We start from the raw sequence: 22,139 nt of genomic DNA, 5'->3' as shown, positions 1-22,139 counted from the left end.
TATTATCTATGTTTAGGTGATGTGACTTTGTTGTTCTCAATGGATACCAAGCTGTGAATTTGATTAGTCTCAGCTCATTATTATTTAAAAATAATTGTATTTCCCTGATTCCTTTGGGTCTGTCACCTTTACTAGCCACTTGTCTGCATTTTAAAAATGAATTGTTCACGAATCCCATTCATTTGGTGAATAGTTTCTCCTTTTAAAAGATTTTTTACTTTTTTTAAGCCTCTCCTTTTCTTGGTTATCTGTGTATATATTCTGATTAATTTTGGCTTTACCCTATGCAAACATCTCCAGGTTTTGCAATCACCTTGCTTTTGGTGGATTGTCCATGAGTTCAATTTGCTTACCAGTTATCGGGCCCTTCAACCTACCTATTTCTTACTGTGCTTGTGCTTTTTGAGGAATCGTTTCATCTAAGTTGTCAAATGTGTGTGTAGGGTTATTCATAGAATCCCTCCTCCTTCTGATGTGTGGGGAGTCTGCAGTGGTTAGTCACTATTTCATTCCTGATACTGACACTTTGTGTTTGTTCTCAAACTTGCTACCAAATTTATTCTCACACTCAAGTTCCCATTTGGCATAATTCAAGTGACTAAGCCCAACCTCTCTAGGGCTACTCGGCTGTACAGGCAATTGGAAAATCAAGGTACCTGTTAATTGCAGGGGTCAGTGACACTTGGAGATGTGTTCGTCGACTTGTCTCAGGAGCAGTGGGAATCCCTAGCTGTTGATCAAAAAAATCTGTACAAGAAGGTGATATTGGACAACTACAAACATATGATGACTTTGGGTAAGAATGTATTTTCCTGCTGGTGGATAAGCTGCCTATTTTGATGTGCCCAGAACTCCTGAAATTCTCACCTAACTTCTGATTTCCTGTGTAAGCCATGGGCCTTTCTGCAGGGGGACATGGGGACAGCCATCTCCGACACTCAACTTCATGTACCCACATCTCAGATTTCACACCTTTCTCAGATATGAGAATCCTCTGGCTACTGTGGGCCCCCAAATTTGCTGGAGAACTATTTTTAAAAAACAGATGATTTGTGGGCATTTGTATGAGAGAATACTGCCCCCAGGCTTCCTGCGTGATCCTGCTTTCCTTACCTACTGTCCATACATCGCTTAGGTGGGGGCTGAACATGAAAGGGAGTGTTATAAATTGCCCTGGAATAACTAAAGCAAACTGAACCCAGAAGTCACCTGGCTTATGATCAAAAGATTAGATTTAAATTCTGATAGGTAAAGCATTGAAAAGATCATTTTATTTTCCTATATGCAGGACAATGGACTTTTAAGGCAAAAGTTATCTCATCTTTGAAGGAAAAGAACTATCCCTGGATGATGGTGAGCGAGGGAACAAGTACTCCATGCCCAGGTAATTGACAAACACCTTATTAAGAAATAGCTGGGGATTATCTGTTTTTTAAAAATTTTTTTAAAAAGATTTATTTTTATTTATAGAAGAGCTGGGGTATAGGCCAGAGTCGAGGGAGGGTGAGAGAATTCCCCAGAGATGGAGCGGGGAGCAGAATAGGCAGATGACCGAAAGCACTGCTGAGGGGAGCAGCGGGCGAGACAGGAGAGGTCTGCCGTGCCATGTGGGGAGCTCCCTGGCTGGCCGGGAATTGAACCTGCACCACAGAGGCTGTGGACAGCTTCACTCGACCCACTGCACCACCAGGGAGACCCTATCTCTGTTTTTTTTTTTTTTTTTTTTATAAAGGCATGCTTTATTTATTTGTTTGCTGGTTTGTTTGTTTGTTTTTGTTTATACATGCACTGGGTACAGTCAGAAGCGCGGGAGGGTGAGAGAATTCACCAGAGCCAGAGCGGGGAGCAGAGCAGGCAGAAGGACCGAAGTACACTGCTGAGGGGAGCAGCGGGCGGCAGGAGAGGTCTGCGCGCCATGTGGGACCCTCCTCTGGTGGCCGGGGAGCAGCCGGGGATAGAACCGGCGCCGCAGAGGCCGCGCGCAGTTTCGCAACCCAGCGCTCAACCGCTGCGCCACCGGGGAGGCCCCCTATCTCTGTTTTTTTAAAATAAAATATTTTTACTACTTTTTCCTGACTTTGCTATTTTAGATATTGACTCCCTCATTACACTCATACCCCTTTTCCATCCCCCAATATGCTATATGATCACTTCTTATTAAATTGGTTTTCAGTGTCTACACAATTATGACTGACTTTATAAGGCTACTGTTATTCTCATTTGAGGCAGGTTGGGTGACTTATAATTCTTCCTGGGGCTTATATTTCCTTTAGCTTTTTTCCTCATTTTTTAGCTACAGGTCATTAATTCATCTCCCAAATCTCTGGAAAAAAGGAAAAATCTCCTGCTACATTAATTACACCAGGTGTTATTCTAACAATTTTTCTTGGTGAGCCATCTCCCCTGAAATCTCCATTTTTTAAACAAACTTTTTGTTGTTTTTATGCAATTCTTCCCATAATTCTTCATATCCCATCTGTCTTTAACAGGTTACATCGCTATTTTAGCTACTTTCATGCCAGCCCTTTAAGTAACAAAATACCTCTGCTCTTCCTTCAACAAATGTTAATGACTAAATTTATTTAAACATAGACTCAAACCTATTATTTCTATTTTGTTCCTTTTTTATTACCACTTGATTCTGTCTTATGTTGAATGTTTAGAAAATATTATTCATGGATATTTTAATCCACTTTCTAATCACTAGAGTAGCATCCCAAGGTCTAGAATTAAGGAAAGTAACAAACTGATGCTAGTTCTCCATCTTGCCAATGGTAGATTTTTGGGGTACTTATTAGCTTATCTATAATATTTTGTATGGTCAATTTTTTTCTTAGCAGTTAACTAATTTCTATTTAGATTTTATTTAGAACTTTTTATCAAAATGTGAAGTCAGAAGTTTGATAGTCTAGGCTAGACTCTAGGGTTATCAAGATACTAGAAAATCATGATGTTCATATAAGGACATACTTGAGTGTAGTGTGTGTATATTTAAGGACTCTCATTCCTCACCAACTAGATTTCAACAAATTAACAAAGATATACACACATATATAAGATTATTGTTAGTGTTCATAGCAATAACAAGACTAAATACAACTCAGATATCCAAATAGAGCAGTAGCCCAATCAAGAATGGGGCCACCATTCAGTAAATACTCTATCATGTAGATTCAATGTCAGTAAAATTGACAAACCAGATTTATAATTACTAAAGATCTCCAATTTTGTTGTTAAAAGGAAAAAATATGGGGCCTCCCCGGTGGCGCAGCGGTTGAGCGCTGGGTTGCGATGCTGCCCACAGCCTCTGTGGTGCCGGTTCGATCCCCAGCTGCTCCTCGGCCACCAGAGGAGGGTCCCACATGGCGCGCAGACCTCTCCTGCCGCCTGCCGCTCCCCTTGGCAGTGTACTTCGGTCCTTCTGCCTGCTCTGCTCCCCGCTCTGGCTCTGGTGAATTCTCTCACCCTCCCGCGCTTCTGACTGTACCCAGTGCTTGTATAAACAAAAAACAAACAAACAAACAAATAAATAAATAAATAAAACATGCCTCTATTAAAAAAAAAAGGAAAAAGTATAATCACCAATCGCTATGTTTATATATATAGAGAGATTTTAAAGGCCCTTAATGAAAAGAAAACATGACTCCCTGCTTGGAATTCCATGTGATTTTCTTTTTAAAGATTTATTTATTTATGCATACAAGAGCTGGGGTAGAGGCCAGAGATGTGGGGGGGTGAGAGGGTTCCCCAGAGACAGAGCAGGGAACAGAACAGGCAGACTGACTGAGATACACTGCTGAGGGGAGCAGCAGGCGAGACAGGAGAGGTCTGTGCTATGTGGGTTTCTCTCGGGCCGGCTGGGGATCAAACTCATGCTGCAGAGTCTGTGGATTGCTTCATAGTGCCGTGCTCAACCCCTTGCACCACCAGGGAGGCCCCCATATGATTCTTTTTAAGTGCTTTAAAATTTTCTATTTAGGTAATTAAAATTTCAACAAGATTTTCTTTACAGTCACAAATATAAGCATTTCAAGTTTAAAGAAAATTTTCACTGGCCACATGTTGATCACATGAATTACTCCTGTACTGGGAGAGTACTCTCTCTCTCTCTCCTAGCCCCAAAAACTCTTACTTTTCACCCCACCTCTCTCAAAATTTCAGTATCTGAACGCTTTTCTCCCCAACCACTTACTAATTAGCTTGCTGTTTGTTGCTGTGCATGCTCTAACCATCTACTTTTTCTTCTCTTCCTACTAGCATGTCAGCCAGCACTGGCAAATTATCACCCCCTTAATGAATCTGCAAATAGTCTCAGACAGATTTCTCACCATGCTAAATATCGGGGACTTTGTACTTTAACCCAGCGCTATGAATGCGATGACTGCAGTATGGTTTTTAGCCATATCTCGCAACTCACTGGACATCAGAGGATTCACAAGGTAGAGCAACCCCCCCAATATCATGAAAATGCGGAGGCTTTTAGGCACTGTTCCTCATTTGCGACACTCCAAAGAATGCATGTTCTAGACAGACTCTTTGAATGTCACCAGTGTGGCATCACCTTTAACAGAGCTTCAAAGCTTGTTGAGCATCAGACCAGGCACAGCGCCCTGAAGCCGTATAGATGTGATGTGTGTCAGAAGACCTTTAGGTTTCTCTCATCCTTGACTATACATCAGAGGTTGCATGCCAGCAGCAGAGCAAACTTGACTCAGTCTAAAAAAATTCACACTCAAAAGAAGCTCTTTGCCTGTCAGTTTTGTGGAAGGGCCTTTTGCAGTTTCTCCAAAAAAATTCAACACCAAAAAATTCATGTTCGAAAGAAATACTATACATGTAAATACTGCAAAAAGAACATCAGTCCATTCTCGAAATTTATCCTGCATCAAAGAGTTCACACTGGAGAGAGACCCTACAAATGTAATGATTGTGAAAAATCCTTTAAAACCATTTCAAATCTTAATAAACATCAGAAAATTCATATTGGAGAAAAGCCTTTTTCATGTGATAAATGTAAGAAGACCTTCACCCAGCTTATAGATCTGACTCGTCATCAACAGAAACATACTGGAGAGAAATGTTTCCTATGCACTGACTGTAAAAAGACCTTCGTCCGCTTCTCAGATCTAATTTACCATCAAAGATCTCACACAGGAGAGAAACCCTACGCATGCAATGTTTGTGGAAAAGCCTTTAGCTATCGTTCAAATGTTGCTAAACATCAGAAAATTCATTCTGAAGAGAAGCCCTTCAAATGTAATGAATGTGAAAAGACCTTCCGTTATTGCTCAGACCTTAATCGGCATAAGAAAATTCATACTGAAGAGAAACCCTATAAATGTAATGTATGCGGAAAACTTTTTAACCATGTTTCAAATCTTAATAAACACAAGAAAATTCATACAGGGGAGAAATCCTTTGTATGTAATCAATGTGGAAAAGCTTTTAGCCTAAATTCAAAACTGTCTCGACATCAGAAAACTCATGATAAACCCTAAATATTTGGAAGATGCTTTTTACTGGAAACTGGACATTTAAACCACAGAGATCAAGGTGGGCGAGTTTTTAGTCAAGCCCGTTCTTTTGCATGAATTCATGGAATGTTTTAGAACTAGAAATACAAATGTTGAGGAAACACGGAGATCTGATCAGAAATGCGCTCTGTACAGCTTGAATTGCATCTTTGAGGCCAAGTGGCTAAACATGTCTAAGTGCCAAAACCTGACATTAGATAAGGCAGCTCGTATGGTGGAAAGTATGCTAAGAGGCAGCTGGGCAGCTGTCATGCAAAAGAACATATTCATTCTGCTATTTGTTCATAATGTATTTTTACTGGGTGAATAAAATCATATTTTAGTAGAGGCAGCACTCAAAAGCTGTGAGCTTCTGCAGGAAGAGGATGCAACCTCAATTGAAGCGTAAGTAAGAAAAAGAAAAGCCATTTCACTTCCTCTCTCTGATCATTCTCTGCCAGTGGACAGTGCAAAACCCAAAGTGGATCATGAATCAAATGAAAAGATAAAGAGTTAAGAGAGTGGGCACAAGAAATTCAAAGGTCATGAGCCGGTGGGAGAGAAGACAGTTGCTGTTGTTGCCTTGTGTAACTGGACATGACATTTAGTCTCCTTGCTCCTTGAATGGCTAATTCCCTGAAGGGTTAGCACCTTTGCTCGACTGTCTCAAGAACCAAGGAGATGGGTGAATTGTAATAATTCTGGAGCCTGGATTCCGAACAGCTGATCTTTTGCTTATCATTTCAGTTTATTTAATAAAGTTGCTTTCCTAATTGTTATCGTGAATAAATGCTAAGTATTCAAGTTGATGCTAGTGGTGTATCATGTCTAATACATTTGGGGCTCTTACCAGAATTCTAATTGTACTTTAGTGTTCCCATAATCATCTGTGCAAGTTACCCCTGACCAGTCAGGGGGGATGGGCATGATCTAACAAGTGTCTTTAGGACTGTTGTGCCTAATGGAGCGATATAAAGAGATCTATTTATGGGAGGGTAAGAGATTAGAAACAGCTCAGCACTGTGTTCTTTTCAGAAAATTTAAAAAGTTAGAGTTTGTACCAGGTTCCTGGGATTATGCTAATTTTTCAGATTACTAGCTCACATTAAATACATGCTCCCCAACGACAGGGTGGCAGACCAAGAAATAATATCTTCAGTAAAGAGCACATGCACAAGGTGAAGAGGGATCCCAAAAGGAAAGTTTTTGTGTTATTAGAATTCTTTGAGGGGGTAACAATTTTATTCCTAAAACACAGTGTGTTTTTGTAGGAATATGAGCATTAAGACATATATGAGGGCCTAAAACATGTGTGGGGAATTCAGAAAACTACAATGCCTCGATATAAAAGGGTAATGAGGGTTGGACAGGGGGCAGAGAAAAAGAAGCCTTTATTTTGATGAGTCTTTACATTTTTAGATGGTAAAACAACCTTGCACATACAACTATCATGTATGTTTACTTAGAAACTCAGTTACTTTAAACTATATATTAATAGCAAGAAAGCTTAATTATTTTCTCATTCTTTCAGCCAAAATGCCAGTGTGAATATATGCCCTGTGGATCCGCAGGGAGCTCCCTGGTCTCCACTTTATTTTTAAAGATTTATTTATGCATATAAGAACTGGGGTGCAGGCCAGAAGTGTGGGTTGGTGACAGGATTCACCAGAGACAGTGTGGGGAGCAGAAAAGGAAGATCTACTGAAATACACTGCTGAGGGGAGCAGCGGGCGAGACAGGAGAGGTCTGCTGCACCATGTGAGTTAACTCCCTCCCTGACCGGGGATTGAAATCATGTTGCGTGGCTGCTGATATCTTGATAGTGCTGTGTCTTCAATCCCTGCACCACCAGGGAGGCCCCTGTTCTCCACTTTAGGGACCACTGCTGTGCATGATGGGAATCCATGAATGTTTGTTAGCCAGCTGGAGTTTTGGGATCCAATTTGTGTTTTTAGAAACCAGGTTTTAGAAACTCTTGCCATAGAGCTTGGCAAGCTCCAGCCTGTGGGCAAATCCACCCCCAGAGACCCCAAGTTGGTCTTTGTGTTTGCACATGATCGACACAGTTTTCACACTACAACAGCTGTGTTGAGTAGATCTGACAGAGGCTCTCCGGCCAGCAAAGCCAAAGTGGTTATTATCTGGCCATTTTAAGGAACTGTTTGTTGTCCCCAGTCCTAGAAAAATGGGAAAGGACTTAAATGTCAAATAAAAAGAGAAGAAAATTAGCCATCACTGAGCCATGGCTGTAGGTAGCACCAGTGGGGAGGGAATCAACCCTATATGATGAGTAGCTAGAAGAGTTGGCCGTGAGCTGGTGGTGCTGTGTGAGGTGTGACGGCCACATTATTTTGTCTGATCAGCTGGGTAGATGCCAGTACCACACGCTCAGATTAGGAAAAGAAACCAAAAAGGAAGGGCCCCTGGGAAGCGAATGCGAGGATATTTAGGATGCTGTGTTGATTATACATTAATAGTAGCAAAGCCTAATTATCTCCTCATTCTTTTAGCCAAAATTCCATTGCGAATATAAACCCAGTGGGATTCACAAAAGAGATGCCCAGCTGGCAGGTGGCCATTCACTCCTGGAGCTCACAGGACAGGAAGAGAGTGGGGATCAAAAGCAACAGTTGATAAGATACAGTGACTTTGAATCATCTGTGGACTGAAGTGGATGCTAGTGATCATGATTGAGAATATACTAGAAGTAGAGATAAAAAGTATAGACTATTTTTTTAAGGCAGCGGAAGGCCCTCACAAGCCCACAGGGAGAAAGAGAGCATTGCTAAATGCACAGGTGCATAACTATACCTGCCAGCTGGAACATTCCGCTTAATCTTTCAAGCTCACTGTGCAGAATTCATTTCCTCAAGGGTGCAGGGCTGGCTCCCCACTTTCCAATACCTGCTCACTGATGTCAACTGGCCCTTGCTACGTGCCCCCTCTGGGGTGTCCTTTCTCCGGACCCTCGGGGACAGGCTTCAGGCTTCTCTCTCGTGACGGCTGGAGAAAGCTCTGCTAGACCGCTAGTGCAAATAGGCCAGGCCCACTGGGTGATCTCCGATCGCCAGGTCATCTCGTGGGCCCTTAATTACATTAAAATAACCCTTCGCAGCTGTGTCTAGGTCAGGGCTTGACACACAGCCGGAGGAAGGTATGTGGACGCGGAGGCGCGTGGGAGGCTGAGGAGAAAGAAGACAATAACCTAAAAAGGCAGACCGGCCTGCTGTGGGATGGCGCAATTCTGTCTTGACCACGAGGTGGCAGCATTCACACGGGCCACGATGACCACAGGTCGACCTTTGTTGACCTTCAGGAGGTCTCAGGGTCTACAAACCAAGAAGGCCTTGCCGAGACCCCCCCACTCCGGTCCCCAGGCCAAGATCTTCATACAGCAAATGCCAGTTCTACTGCTACCGTCTACCTGAGCAGCTCTTCATGGTGGCACCTGTTTTGTCTTTGATTATTTTGGGGTTTGGCCCCTGGCCGTCCATACTGCCTTTTTCTGATAACAAGCACTTCTGTTTTCCTTTGAGAAACTATTCACTCCCATTATGTTGGCCACATACCCTCACATGGGCTGAGTGCTGCCCAACTCCAGAGGATCCCCCATTTTGACTGCTGAGAGGTACCCACGGAATTAAGCAATGCAACCCTTCCAGTGGTAATGATGGTTTAATGAGCTGCCCGCCCTACACCTGGCCTACGTGGAACCGCCCCTTTCTAACATGGGTCCCATGCATTTTTGCCACGTGCACCCCTGCAGCTCCCCTGCCTCTGCTTCTTTCCAACTCTAGCCCATCTCAGCCTGCCAGAGAGGATTTCTGTTGCTGTAGGATAGGGAAAAAATGTCAGGCTTTTCTGCCCTTCCGCCATTAGGATAGATGAGGAACCCTGTGGTCCTGAATGCATGCCTGATGGCGGGCACCTGGAGTGGATACACCTGAGTTTATAAGGGCGGCGTCGCGGGGACACCAGAAGAAGCCAAGAATGAACAGAAGCAGAGAAACTGAAAGAGAAGCCGAGAAAGAAGCAGCAAAAGCCGAGAGAGAAGCAGAGAAGGCCGGAGAGCCCAGATAAAGTGAAGACTTGCTGGGAGCTGGGAGGCCTGCCAGCCTCCCGGCCCACCAGCATCCTTGCCTGCTGTGTACCAGGCAAATCCCAATAAAAGCCTGTAAAAAAAACCACCGTGGGCTCCAGGACTCTCTGACTCCTCCTCTACCCGGTCTGCTGGATCAGAAAACCTGCACTGTGGTCCATTCCTGACCCTACAGTTGCCGACTAAGAACCCTAACAAATCACGACCTACATCTCAAATCTTGCTCAAAATGGAAGCCAGATCTCAGCCAAGGGTCTTGATTTTTATGATTAAAGCCTTTATTCGTTATCCACTCATGTATTCTCCTACCTAATCTTTTGGGTAACTGTTATGTGCCCGGCCCTGTTCTACACTCTGAGAAACAGCAGGGAAAATGCTCCCTGCCTTCATGGAATCTTCATCAGAACCTGGTGAGAAGATCATAACAGACCGATAATCACAAACGGCTAGAGTTCCAAATTGTGAGGACTGACGTGCAGGAAAGAATAGGTGGCTTTGTTGAAGATATATATATATTTTTTTAAAGATTTATTTTTATTTATTTATACAAGCACTGGGTACAGTCAGAAGCGCAGGAGGGTGAGAGAATTCACCAGAGTCAGAGCGGGGAGCAGAGCAGGCAGAAGGACCGAAGTGCACTGCTGAGGGGAGCAGCGGGCGGCAGGAGAGGTCTGTGCGCCATGAGGGACCCTCCTCCAGTGGCCGGGGAGCAGCCGGGGATTGAACTGGCGCTGCAGAGGCTGCGGGCAGCTTTGCAACCCAGCGCTCAACCGCTGCGCCACCGGGGAGGCCCTGTTGAAGATATTTTTAAAGAGATTTTTATTTTAGGCTGTGTGTAAGCAATTCCTTATCAGGGGAGCAGAATGAATTGAGAGACTAGGAGGGATTGTTGAAACCTCAGAGAGGCATCTGGCCTTTACTCCTCACCCAGGTGGAGGGACAAGGGCTGCTGTCTCTGTTACCTCTCCAGAAACACCTGGGAATCCAGCCTGTTTTTGATGGAACAAAAAAAAAAAAAAGTCCCTTTTTTCCTCCTGATGGAAACAAAGCATGAGAACCTCTTAACTATGAGGGACAGACTTCAAAAATGGTGCCAAGACTGGGAAGATGTGGAAAACATCTTCATAACCACATCTTCTGCTCCACCCTGAACACCTGGGCTCTGGGTTCAGCCCTCCAGGGTCACTAAAGACAGTGTGGGGGAGAATGAATTCACCAGGGAGCACGGGGGAGTAAGGACAGGCCTTCTGAAGGCTGCTCTTTCAGTGTGGGGGCTCTGGAAAAGCCGGTGCTCTCTTCATAACCATGGCCACATGGTGGGCACATTAGCGGGGACACAGAGCAGGCACTAGGCAGGAGTGAAGGGGCTCAGGGACAACCCCAGGAAATCCTAGAGAAAGGCTGGGGAGTCCTCCATAGAGGTTAACCCCCACAGGGTTAACTGTTACGCTAAGCATTTGGGTCTTTGACATCTGCAAGGGAGTCACAGATCCCCAAAACCAATAGCCTGAGTCACAGAACAACAGAGCTGGAAAATCATGTCTAATTATTGATTTCTAGACGAGGAAACTGAGGCCAAGAGAACTTGGCCAATATGTCCATGATCACGTGGGGGTTAATGGCAGAGCTGGAAGTCATACCTATGCCTCAAGCTCCAAGTAACTTTTTTTTTTAATCTCATGCTGCTTATTCTACTAGGTTCACCCTGAAATTCTCTTGATCTTGTCTCTCTTGTGGTGTCAAACCTGGGAAGGCAGAAGCTGACAGTCTCGCAAAGCACAATGCTCTCATCCGCAGGCGCCCCATCGCACTCCTGGGCGGAGATTCAGAACTCAGCTCAGCTGGACAGCTCCCACCTTCCTGTGGGGAGTCTCAAGTCCTTTGAATGGTTTCTGAGGAGTTGAGCAGCTTCAGGAAAGCAACAAAACCCCTCTTCTAGCTATCCGCCTTCATTACAGCGAGACAGTAGCCTTGGGGAGTGGCTTAGGGGGCAGGGCCTGCTGCCCCACTGATGGGAGGGGCCAAATAGAAGCCTCCTTTGTCGACCTCTGCGCTCTGGTCTTGCATTCAAGAGCGTGGGAGTGCTCACCCGGACCCAGCTCTCCTTACCTTTGGGTCCTCAGATCCTCTGTCCCCTTGCAACGAAGCTGCCGCGCTATGGTTGTGAGCAACAGTGACCTGTGTCCCTTGCTGACTGCAGCATTTTCCCTCTGCTGCAAGGGACATGGCAGCCCATGCTGAGAAGCTGGCGCACAAGATGAAGTGGTGACAAGATGGAAGAAAGCTGGCCTTGAAAGGTGACTTTGGATGAGCCAGCATTAAATCAGTAATGCTTGGGGTCACTTGTTGTGGCACCCAAACCTAGCCCATCCTGACTAATGCACACATCTCTTCACCATAGTCTAAAAGGTCATGGCTACACATAAAAAAAAATTTAAGGTGCTACTTTTGCAGGATATGTTTGTTCCTCAACCCAGCTGGCCTTACCCTCTGCTCTGGGCAGGGAGAGTGCCCCACAAATCTAGCTGTCCAGTGAGGCTGGGGAAGCCTCATTATCACCACTGGATAAGGAGCCAGCAGGTTCACCAGAGGGAGGCAGTTTGTCAGGGCAAAGACCCCCAAAATTCCCAGGAAAGGGCCAAGAGATTTCCAGGGGACCCCTGGCAACTTTTTGAGAATGCTGACGCACCCAGCTGCCACTAGTCCATAGAATCCATTTTTGTAAATTTTTAAAAGGTGCCCCTTAGATTTGTGTATTTATTCAACTGAAGGTTTTTTTAAAATTAAGCATACAAATCTCGGCTAGGTGTGATGTGAATGTGACCCCATAAGGGTGGACAGCGCACAACCTGTGCACATCTGCTGAGCAGCCTGGATGCCACTCCAGCCCCCTCTGACAGCCATGCCTACACTGCACTCAGTAGGGATAAGGTGGTGCGCTGACATCTGAAGATCCTGGTTCTGAGATGCCAGGATCTCCTCCCTGACTGGACATCATGCTCCCTGCCTCCTTCCAAGAGCCCACCCCATGCAGGGAATAGTCTCTGACGACACTGCGGTGCACAGGAGTGCCCTCCTGGGGCAGGCGCTTGGGCCGGGCCAGCCAGCACTGAACGAGCCTGCGGAAGGCCTCCCGGAAGCGCTGGGACATGAGGGCGTAAATGATGGGGTTGGCTGCGCTGTTCAGGTAGATGCAGAGGCGGCAGAAGAGAAGGAAGCCGAGGTCAAGGTAGGGAGGGTTCAGGAAGGAATTCACCACCACCAGGGTGCGGTAGGGCAGCCACAGCAGAGCGAAAAGGACCACCACCACGGCCAGCATCTTGGTGACCTGCCAGGTGAGAAAGGAAAAAAGGAACACATGGGTGCCACAGGAGACGCCTGAGCCCTGGGTCTCTGCGAACTTGTAAGGAAAGAGCCAAAGAGCACCCGGGCCCTTGCCAAGCTGTGCCCTCACACGAGCCCTCCCTGCCAACTCCATCCCCAGCTAAAAAACTGCTGTGCATCCTTCCATGTCCGGCTCATTTTTGCTAGGAAAGCTTCCCTGCTCCACTCTACCTCCAAAGCCCTTGGATGGTTCAGAACTCACTGGGATCAAATTCACTGATGCACTGAGCCCCGGGCTCTCTGTGTGATGGAGACACAGACAGCCTCACCACAGTGGGCATGAGAATGACAGGAGTTAATGCAGGGAAGGGAGGCAGAAGAGTTGCAGGCACAGAATGTGATGTAGGCGGTAGCTGCTGCTACCACTGCTGTCACAGCCTTTGCTGCTGCTTCTAGTACAGTTGCATGCAGTTCCCATTTGGGCAGAGTCCGGTCGGAACCCTGGTTCCACTGCGAACCAGCTGTTTAGCTGCGGACATGCCTCTCAGACTGTAGCGTCCTCTCTGGATACTCGCAGCCACACCTCCCTCTGGGACTTCTGTTCTCTCCATTCCCTCTCTCCTGATGCTCCTTCTGCACTGGCCCTTGTCTGCCTTTCCTCCTCCCAGACCTTCCTAACTTTTCAGATCTCAGCCAGCACTTTCCTGAAAGCAGACTTTATTTTTTTTTTTTTACAGATTTATTTATTTATGCACACAAGAACTGGGTTCAGGCCAGAGGTGTGGGGGGTGAGAGGATTCACCAGAGACAGAGTTGGGAGCAGACACAGGCAGATCTACTGAAATACACTGCTGAGGGGAGCAGCGCAGCGAGCGAGTCAGGAGAGGTCTGCTGCGCCATGTGAGTAGCTCCCTGGCCGGCCGGGGATTGAACTTGTGCTGCAGTGGCTGTGGATAGCTTCATAGGCTGCGTCCCAAACCGCTGCACCACCAGGGTGTCCCCTGAAAGCAGAGTTTAAACAAAGTTTCCTAGAGGTGGTACCTGCTAGAAGGTGTTTCAAAAGACCATTGATTCTAAATTCTGGAATGAGAAACCCTCAGGGGGCATCTGCTACAATGGGGAGCAGAGCGCACCCCCCAGACTTGCTGCTACTGCAGGAGCCCACTGCCCCTTCCAGACCCAGGCCAGAGGTTCTTACTAGAGCTGATGTTGCTCAAAGGGCCCTGGCATTGGCTCTGCCCAGAAAACCTTGGATACGCTCAATCAGCTCCAAGAAACATGACACAACTTTCTCATGGAGAACGGGATGGCGTCTCAGAGTCCGTGAATTTAGTTCCTCAGAGTGATCGCTCCAAAGAGGCCCGGCCCTAAGTCAACAAACTTGAGCCCAGAAGCCATGAAGCCTCAGGAGTGCCCTAGTCAGTCTGATTTTACCAAATTTGGATTCAATTCATTCCATTTTAGGCTCATCTGGGTGATAATTACTGAACAGCAGTGTGTGGTCCCTGGGGCCAGGCTGCCCAGGGCTTACAAGCACCGAAACCTTGGAAAGCCCCTTTGATGAAGGTTTACCACCTGTCAAACTGAGTTGATAACCTCAAGGAAAGGAATTATAGGGTTGCTATAAAAATTCAATACACTAACTCTGTAAGGTATGCCTGGCGTGTAGCAAATGTCCAGTGAATGCTAGCCATGTTATGACTAGGGTCACTATCACTATTCTCCACCTCGTATTCCTTGATGTCCTGCTTCAATTTAATGCCTCTTTCCATGGCAACTGTACATTGCATTCTGTAAGGGCGCTCTGGGGCATGAAAGGGAGCTCAGGTCATCAACTCTCCACTGCCAAAAAAGACATTAATGCTCCAACAAAACACTCATAATAGGCACCCTATATGGAACATTCACCTTATGCCAGATGCCTAACATTCACCACCATCCACTGATGTAGATGGGTCCTGTCATGACTCTTTTATAGAGGAGGAAATTAAGGCTCAGGGAGGTGAAGTGAGTTACCCCAAGCCACCCAGCAAGACAGTCCCAAGGCTAAACATTCAAGCTACCCAAAGCCTAGGTCAGGGTGGGACTTGATCTCAGCCCTTCTAGGTTGAGCCAGAAGGTACAGGGAACAGTAAGCAGATGATGGAAGAATGAGCTATTGTCTGGGGCCGCAGGTGGTGATGGGCCAATAGCCAGAGGTGAAGATTTCAGACCTGCTCAGCCTGTTCCCTGCCTCCACCCCTATAAAACTATCTTGTGCTTGCCAGCAGGATGAACCAGAGGGGCTGTTTGAGGTGCCGGGAGAGCCCCCCAACAGTGTACCCACCCAGGGAGACGGCACAGATGGCTCCAGCCTGGGTCAGGAGTGATTCAGCAGGGCGAGGTGTCTGCCTTCCTCCTCCACAAGCTGAGGGCTGGGGCCAGAGGCTGAGGATAAAGACCAGTTGGGTCCAGAGAGAGGGCTCCCCCTAGCTGTGTTCCTGGAAAACCTAGGAAGGCCACCCTGCATGGTGTGTGTGTGTGTGTGTGTGTGTGTGTGTGTGTGTGTAGGACACAGGTACACACTTGGGTTCCAGCCCTAATTGTCATCTTGAACATTCCCTTGACCCTTCTGAATATGTTTCCTTATCCATAAAAATAATATCAGGACCAGTCACAGAATCAGGGACACAGTAAGTGCTCAGTGAATCTGGGTCTCTCCCAACCTCCCCACAACCCATCGCCTCCCTGGGCTCCCTGGTTCTCGGTCCACTGAGGCAGCTTCAGTGTCAGATGGAGTGACATGGGCTTGGGGAAATCACTTCACCTTTCTGAACCCCTATTTCCCTGGGAAAAGAAAGAGAATGGGGCCTCCCCGGTGGCGCAGTGGTTGAGCGCTGGGTTGCGAAGCTGCCCACAGCCTCTACAGCGCCGGTTCGATCCCCGGCTGCTCCCCGGCCACTGGAGGAGGGTCCCACATGGCGCACAGACCTCTCCTGCCGCCCGCTGCTCCCCTCAGCAGTGTACTTCGGTCCTTCTGCCTGCTCTGCTCCCCGCTCTGGCTCTGGTGAATTCTCTCAACCTCCTGCGCTTCTGACTGTACCCAGTGCATGTATAAACAAACAAACAAACAAACAAATAAATAAATAAAAACATGCCCTATAAAAAAAAAAAAAAAAGGAAAGAGAATGCCGGCTCCTGGGCAGCTCCTCCCTGCAGACGATTAACGAACATTAACTGCACATTTAGCTTGCCGCATGCAGTGGGCTAGACCCTTGGTTAATCTCACTTCTGCAGAGTGGTGGGCACTGTCATCACCCAATACCAGAAGAGGAAACTGAGGCTCAGCGAGTGGTATCTCCCAACACAAGCCCAGGCAATGGCACAACAAGGATATGAACTTAAGGGGTTTGACTCCAGAAGGGCCCAGCGTCCATCCATCTGCTGGCTCAAAACTGGGGTCCCACTGAGGCTGGAGGTCCCTACCTGCTTCCTGGAGTTGAGGGCGCCTCTTTTGCTCCGGGAGGAGACGCGCACTTGGCCTGCGGGGCCTCCCTGGTGCACGGAGCCAGCGCGCCCCAGGTCTCCAGGCGGCAGCGGCCCCACGAAGAGGACGCGCGCTATGAGGGAGTAGAACACGGTGGCGAGGCCCAAGGGCAGCGCATAGAAAAGTGTGAAGTCCAGAAAGTAGACGGGCAGGTAGAGAGAGCGCGACACGCGGTAGTCGCACCGCACTTGCACCCCGTCGGCGAACGCCTGCTCGCGCGTGTCTACCAGGAAGAGCCACAGCGCGCAGTAGGCACCGGTGCCCACCCATACCAGCGCCGCGATGCGCTTGGCCCGCGCCACGGTGCACAGAGCCTGGGCGCGCAGAGGGCGGCAGATGGCGAGGTAGCGCTCCACCGTGAACGCGGTGATGGACCCTGTGGACGCATTAATGCCCACGTACTGCAGGTAGGTGATGCCCAGGCAGCCTGCGTGGCCGAAGACCCAAACCCGGGTGGACGCCGCCTCGGCCACGGTGGGCACTCCGGCTGCCAGGAGCACCAGCAGGTCGGCGGCGGCCAGGCTCACCAGGTAACAGTTGGTGGGTGTGACCATTTGGCGGCCCCGGACCACCACCAGGACCACCATGACGTTGCCGGCCACACCCACGGCGCACACGAGGGGCACCAGGGTCAAGGTCACCGCTTGCACTGCCACCGGAGGCCGGGGCATCGTGCCAAGGTCCGAGGAGTTCGCTTGCTCGGGGCGCTCGGTGGGGTTCTCCATGCGCCTAAGCAGCGGCGAGTTGGAGAATGACTCCCAGCTGCCCAGGCGACTTCGAAGGGATCTGGGGGCGCTCTGGGCGCGGGAAGCCGCGGGTGCCGCAGCAGTCCCCAGCTGAACAGGTTTCTCCAGCTCTGTGCGCTCTCACGGGGTGGGCGCGGGACCCTGGGGCCCCCAGAGGAGGAATCCGGGATCCGCGCGCGCTGCCTGATCGCCAAGAAGACTCTCTGCCCGAGTTGGAGCGGGCTCCCCCGGCGTGGGGCTTGCGGCCCGGGCGTGTCTGGACTGCAGAGTGGACCCCAACAATGGACTGGGAGCCCCGGAGCCGCCTCCTCCAGGGCCGGCTGCCCCCGCCCTCTCCAGCTCCGCAGGCTCTGGACTCCGAAGCGAAAGTCCAGCCAATGAGGCGCAGCGCGTGGCGCGGCATCTCCACCTCGGAGCTGCTCTCTTGGCTCTGCTTTCGCGCCCACCGCGGGCCGCTCCTCCGCCTGCCCCGCCGATGCCGCTCGCCTGATTCCGGTGGCCCCAGCCCAGCGCCAGCTCCTCCCCGCCCGCTCCGGGAGCCGCAGCCTGGACTCTGGGGGCCGGGGAGGCCGGGGTGCCAAAGGAAGCGGGGGCACCTGGCCTCCGCTCGCGCCTTCGCCCCGGGCCTCCGCTCCCTCCCTCCCTGCTCTCCTGGGTCGACGCGGGCAGCACCTGGGGTGGGGACGGAGTCAGCGACCCTCTGGCTTCGACAGGATCCAGGAAACCGACCTGTTTCCACTGGCAGAAATCTTTTTTTTAATTATTATTTAAGATTTATTTATTTATGCATGAAGAACTGGGGCACAGGCCAGAGATGCGCGGGGGTCAGAGGATTCACCAGAGACAGTGGGGAGCAGAGCAGGTGGATCTACTGAAATACACTGCTGAGGGGAGCAGCGCAGCGAGCGAGTCAGGAGAGGTCTGCTGCGCCATGTGGGTAGCTCCCTGGCCGGCTGGGGATTGAACTCGTGCTGCAGAGGCTGCGGGTTGCTTCATAGTGCAGTGCTTATTAACCCCTTGCGCCACCAGGGAGGCCTCCACTGCCAGAAATCTTAGCCCCCCATTCACAAGGTGGGCCTTGAGGCCCAGCACTGGGAGAAGAGGAGGCATTTGCCCATCTAGACTGGGGGTTTCCTGGCTCCTCTTAAACTTCTGTCTCCAGTTCAGCTTTTCACCCTCTCCTGCTTGCCTTCCCCAGTCCTCTTCACTTCCTCACGAAGCCGGAGCTACACTTTCTTGAAGGGTGGTCGGTGCCTTCCCACAGGCCATCTCGTATCTCTAAGATACTGCCGCGCCCACGCACACACCAGTTAGCAATCTATAGCCCTGTGTCTGCCTAAAAAGGTGCATAATGGTCCCGAGTGAATGAAAGAACTTGTTTCTGCCCTGGAAGAAGCTCCCTGGAGATGAGGCCACACTGAGCTTCTGGAAAGGCTTCAAGGTGGCTTCCCAGGGAGCCTTGCTCGATGCCTGCGCACAGCAGATGGTACAAAATTGCTGCTGATTCATCTATTGTGCGCTCTGTGACTATGTGGAAATATGGTGGAAAGTATTTTCCATCCATGAAATGGAATAACGATAATAACAGAAGTCACCGCAGGGTCCTGGGGAGGTTTTCATGAGTGATGTGAGGAAAATCCATATAAATTGCTTAGGTCTGTGCTGGCCGCTGACAAGGGGTGAATGCATTCCTGATTAGCTGTTGTAAATACATCCCTCTCCCTCCTCAACGACAGCTGCCGCACTACAGTGACCTACAGTGCCCTTGGGGGCTTCAGCAAGTGCAATGGCAAAGCACCCTGCTCTGAGCCCAATACCACACGAGGCCTTCACATTCGTTATTCTGTTTCCCCCAGCCCTGGCTAGGGGGTGATTATTCCTGCTTGACCCATGAGGAAACTGAAGGTGATACATACAAAAAGGTGTGAACCCTGGTAGATTTACTTGTCATTATTTTTATTTTTATGCCTCATGTATGTTCGATTTTTTTGGGTACACTTGTGACCATGGCAGAGGGCAGCCGCCCCCGGGCCCAGCCTCACCAGTCGTGGAAGGTGGACGATGACGTATTTATAACTGATGGAAATTCATTTTGGCTACACGTAGTCAAAGCTAAATGTACTGAAAAAAGGAAATAATGAAAATAATGAAATAATAAAGAGCACGTTACATTTATAAGTGTTAATGGCACCCAGAGCCGAAGAAGTATTTGAAAGTGTACACATGACTCAAGCTTGGCAATTGTCATCTAAGTCTCCATGTAAATACCAACCACACAAGTAGGATTTGCTCACCTCAAATTCCCTCTCTTCCTGATCTCCTGCCCCTGCCTCTGCCTCCCTTCCCTTTCCTAGGACTAGCAACTGTCACCCTAGGTGACCCTGGACATGATGGAAGGAGCCACAGTTGCCTCCTATCTTGGCTCCAGGCAGAACAGATGTACGATTCTTCCAACTGGGCATGGAATCAGAGATGCCGAGAAATATGCTTTTCCTTGATGACAGCAGCCAGCAAATGATGGATGGTGTTGGCACCTGGATGTGTCCCCAGGTGGGAGCTGTCACTTGCTTGCTGTTTGAGAGTCACCTCAGCCACTCCCCAGGGCACTTGGCCTCTGGCATCTCTGTCCTTCTTCTCTGTCAGCTTCCATGTGTTGCCTTCGCACTCTTAGTCTCATCACAAAATGGCTGCTGTGCCTCCATTTTGCGCATCTCACCACATTCAAGGCCAGATGAAGGGACAAAGGAAAAGTTTTCCTCACTGATGTCTGTGGGGCTGCTAGACTTAAGTGGCCTGCTCAGCCACCATTATGGTTACCTGCAGTTCTGTATTCCTACACAAGGTCAGAACTGCCCTTCAGAACGGGTCAATCATTTATGTGAGCCAAACCTTACCAGGTGCCTTTCATATCAATCAAGAGCAGAAAGCTTGCTCACTCTGGGAAGGGTGTGCATCAGGAGGTATGTCCGGGAACGCCCGGGGGGCTGAGGACAGATGCACAAACTTACTCCCGACTCATACATCAGGAGGTATGTCCGGGAATGCCCCGGGGGCCGAGGATCGATGTATGACAAGGGACCCCAGAAGCTGATCAGTGGAATGCCTTGTTGATAAGATTAGGACTGTGGCCTGAGGTCTGGGGTGTAGTTTCGATGACAACACTTGGTCATCAAGCTGATAACATGGTCAGCAGACTTGTGTCCCCTCAAGCCCTAGATGACACTCCTGAGTTTCACCATCTTTTCCCCTTGTCTTCCTGACACCCGTAGCTGATGCTCTGTGATTATTCTATCAATAAAAACAGCCAGGATTTTCCTCTCAGCAGCATCCTGCCTTGTGCAGCCTGCTCTACGACTCCCGTGTCTTTGTCAGTGTGGTGTTGCTTGACGCAACAGATGTCTTTATCTGTCAGCACATTATTTCCTGGCAGCAACCAGGAGACTATCTGAAAGCCCCATTGGTCAGAAGGGCGTCACGTGGCTCTCCTAGGTGCAAAGGAGGCTGGGAAAATGAATGTCTGCCATTGCGAGGCCTCCATTGTCCTAGGCTCAGGGTCCTCAAACAAGTCTGGCTGCATATTAGAATCACCTGAGGAGCTTTTAAAAGACACAAATGGGACCTCCCTGGTGGTGCAAGGGGTTACAAGTGGTGGTGCAAGGTGGTACAACCTATGAAGCTATCCGCAGCCACTGCAGCATGAGTTCGATCCCCAGCCAGGGAGCTACCCACATGGTGCAGCAGACCTCTTCTCAGCAGTATGTTTCAGGATCTGACTATTCTGTTCCCCATTCTGTCTCTGGTGTATCCTCTCACCACCACCCCCTCACACCTCCGGCCTGTACCCCAGCTCTTGTATGCATAAATAAATAAATCTTTTTTTTTTTTTTTAAAAGACACAAATGGCCGGATCCAACTCTGGTCCAACTAAATCAGAATAATTACAACTTGAGTATTTTTTAAAAGGATCCTAGATTCTACTAAGTGCTAGGGTTGAGAAGTTCTATTTTAAGCCAATCATAATCCATTCTTGGAGTGAGAGAGGGGCTTACTTTTCCTAAATAAATTACTGCCACCAGATACTTGAATAAAATTAGAGTTCAATTAGCAAGGAAGGATGGAAATGACTTTTAGAGCAGTAATTAAATACATGCTGCACCATCCACCCTCAGGTGTATCTAGATGCAGACACAGGCTCAGACGGGAAAGGGACCAACTTAACCAAGCACAGTCAGGCCAGGCGCTTGGACACGAGCTCCTTCCACATGAGAAGCTGTTCCTGCCCTGGAAGGAGGACCAAACAGGAAAAGTTATTTGGCCAAGCTGAGCTGCTGATTCAGAAGGACTTGTCCCAAACCTGGCCCAACCTCAGGCTCCAGGCCAGGTCCTCTTGGGAGGGAGGCATCCATCTTCCTGGGAAAGCCCAGTCAGCGCTTCCAGCCTGACACAGAATTTGGGGCCAGAGGGCAACTGTGGGCATGAGGTGTGCTGGGTGGTGGGGGGAGGGTGGGAGAGTGGGGGGGTGGTTGGGAGGGGACTGCTGCTGCTGATGTCAGGAAGGAGGTTCTGCTAGAGACTTGGGGGGTTTTCATTCTCATGCATTTTTGTACACTTGCTAAATAGGTTGGGAAAATAAAGAAGCTACAGAATTGCATGTATCATTTAAAATTCAACACACTATTTTTTCTACTTCTGCATTCTGTGTGCACATGCCTGCATAGACAAATATCCGGATGGTGCCGACCCTCTGAAATGGTGTGTCTGTGGGGTGAGGAGGCAAACAGAGGGTGCTGGCCAAGGGGGACTTCACCCAAAAGCAAATGAACAAACCAAACCCTTAGATTCTGGTGACAGAATGGGGGCCACCGGGAGGGGAGGGGAAGGCAGAGGAGGCCCAGGGGCCGGGGGTGGAGGGTGACTGGCCATCTGGTAAG

General features: G+C 48.8%; 1 protein-coding gene across 1 annotated transcript; it reads right to left on the bottom strand.

Moving 5' to 3' along the window:
* Window positions 1–12,529: 12,529 nt before the first annotated feature.
* LOC311179403 (thyrotropin-releasing hormone receptor-like) lies at window positions 12,530–17,187 on the bottom strand (the record flags this gene model as incomplete). The annotated part of the gene is made up of 2 exons (XM_084246614.1): window positions 12,530–12,940; window positions 16,402–17,187. 2 exons carry the CDS (start codon window positions 17,185–17,187, stop codon window positions 12,530–12,532), a joined length of 1,197 nt encoding a protein of 398 aa, XP_084102740.1.
* Window positions 17,188–22,139: the final 4,952 nt, after the last annotated feature.

The sequence above is a fragment of the Talpa europaea genome, assembly GCF_964194135.1.
Source record: "Talpa europaea genome assembly, chromosome: 11".
Lineage (NCBI taxonomy): Eukaryota > Metazoa > Chordata > Mammalia > Eulipotyphla > Talpidae > Talpa > Talpa europaea.
This window is presented reverse-complemented; position numbering and strand designations above follow the sequence as displayed.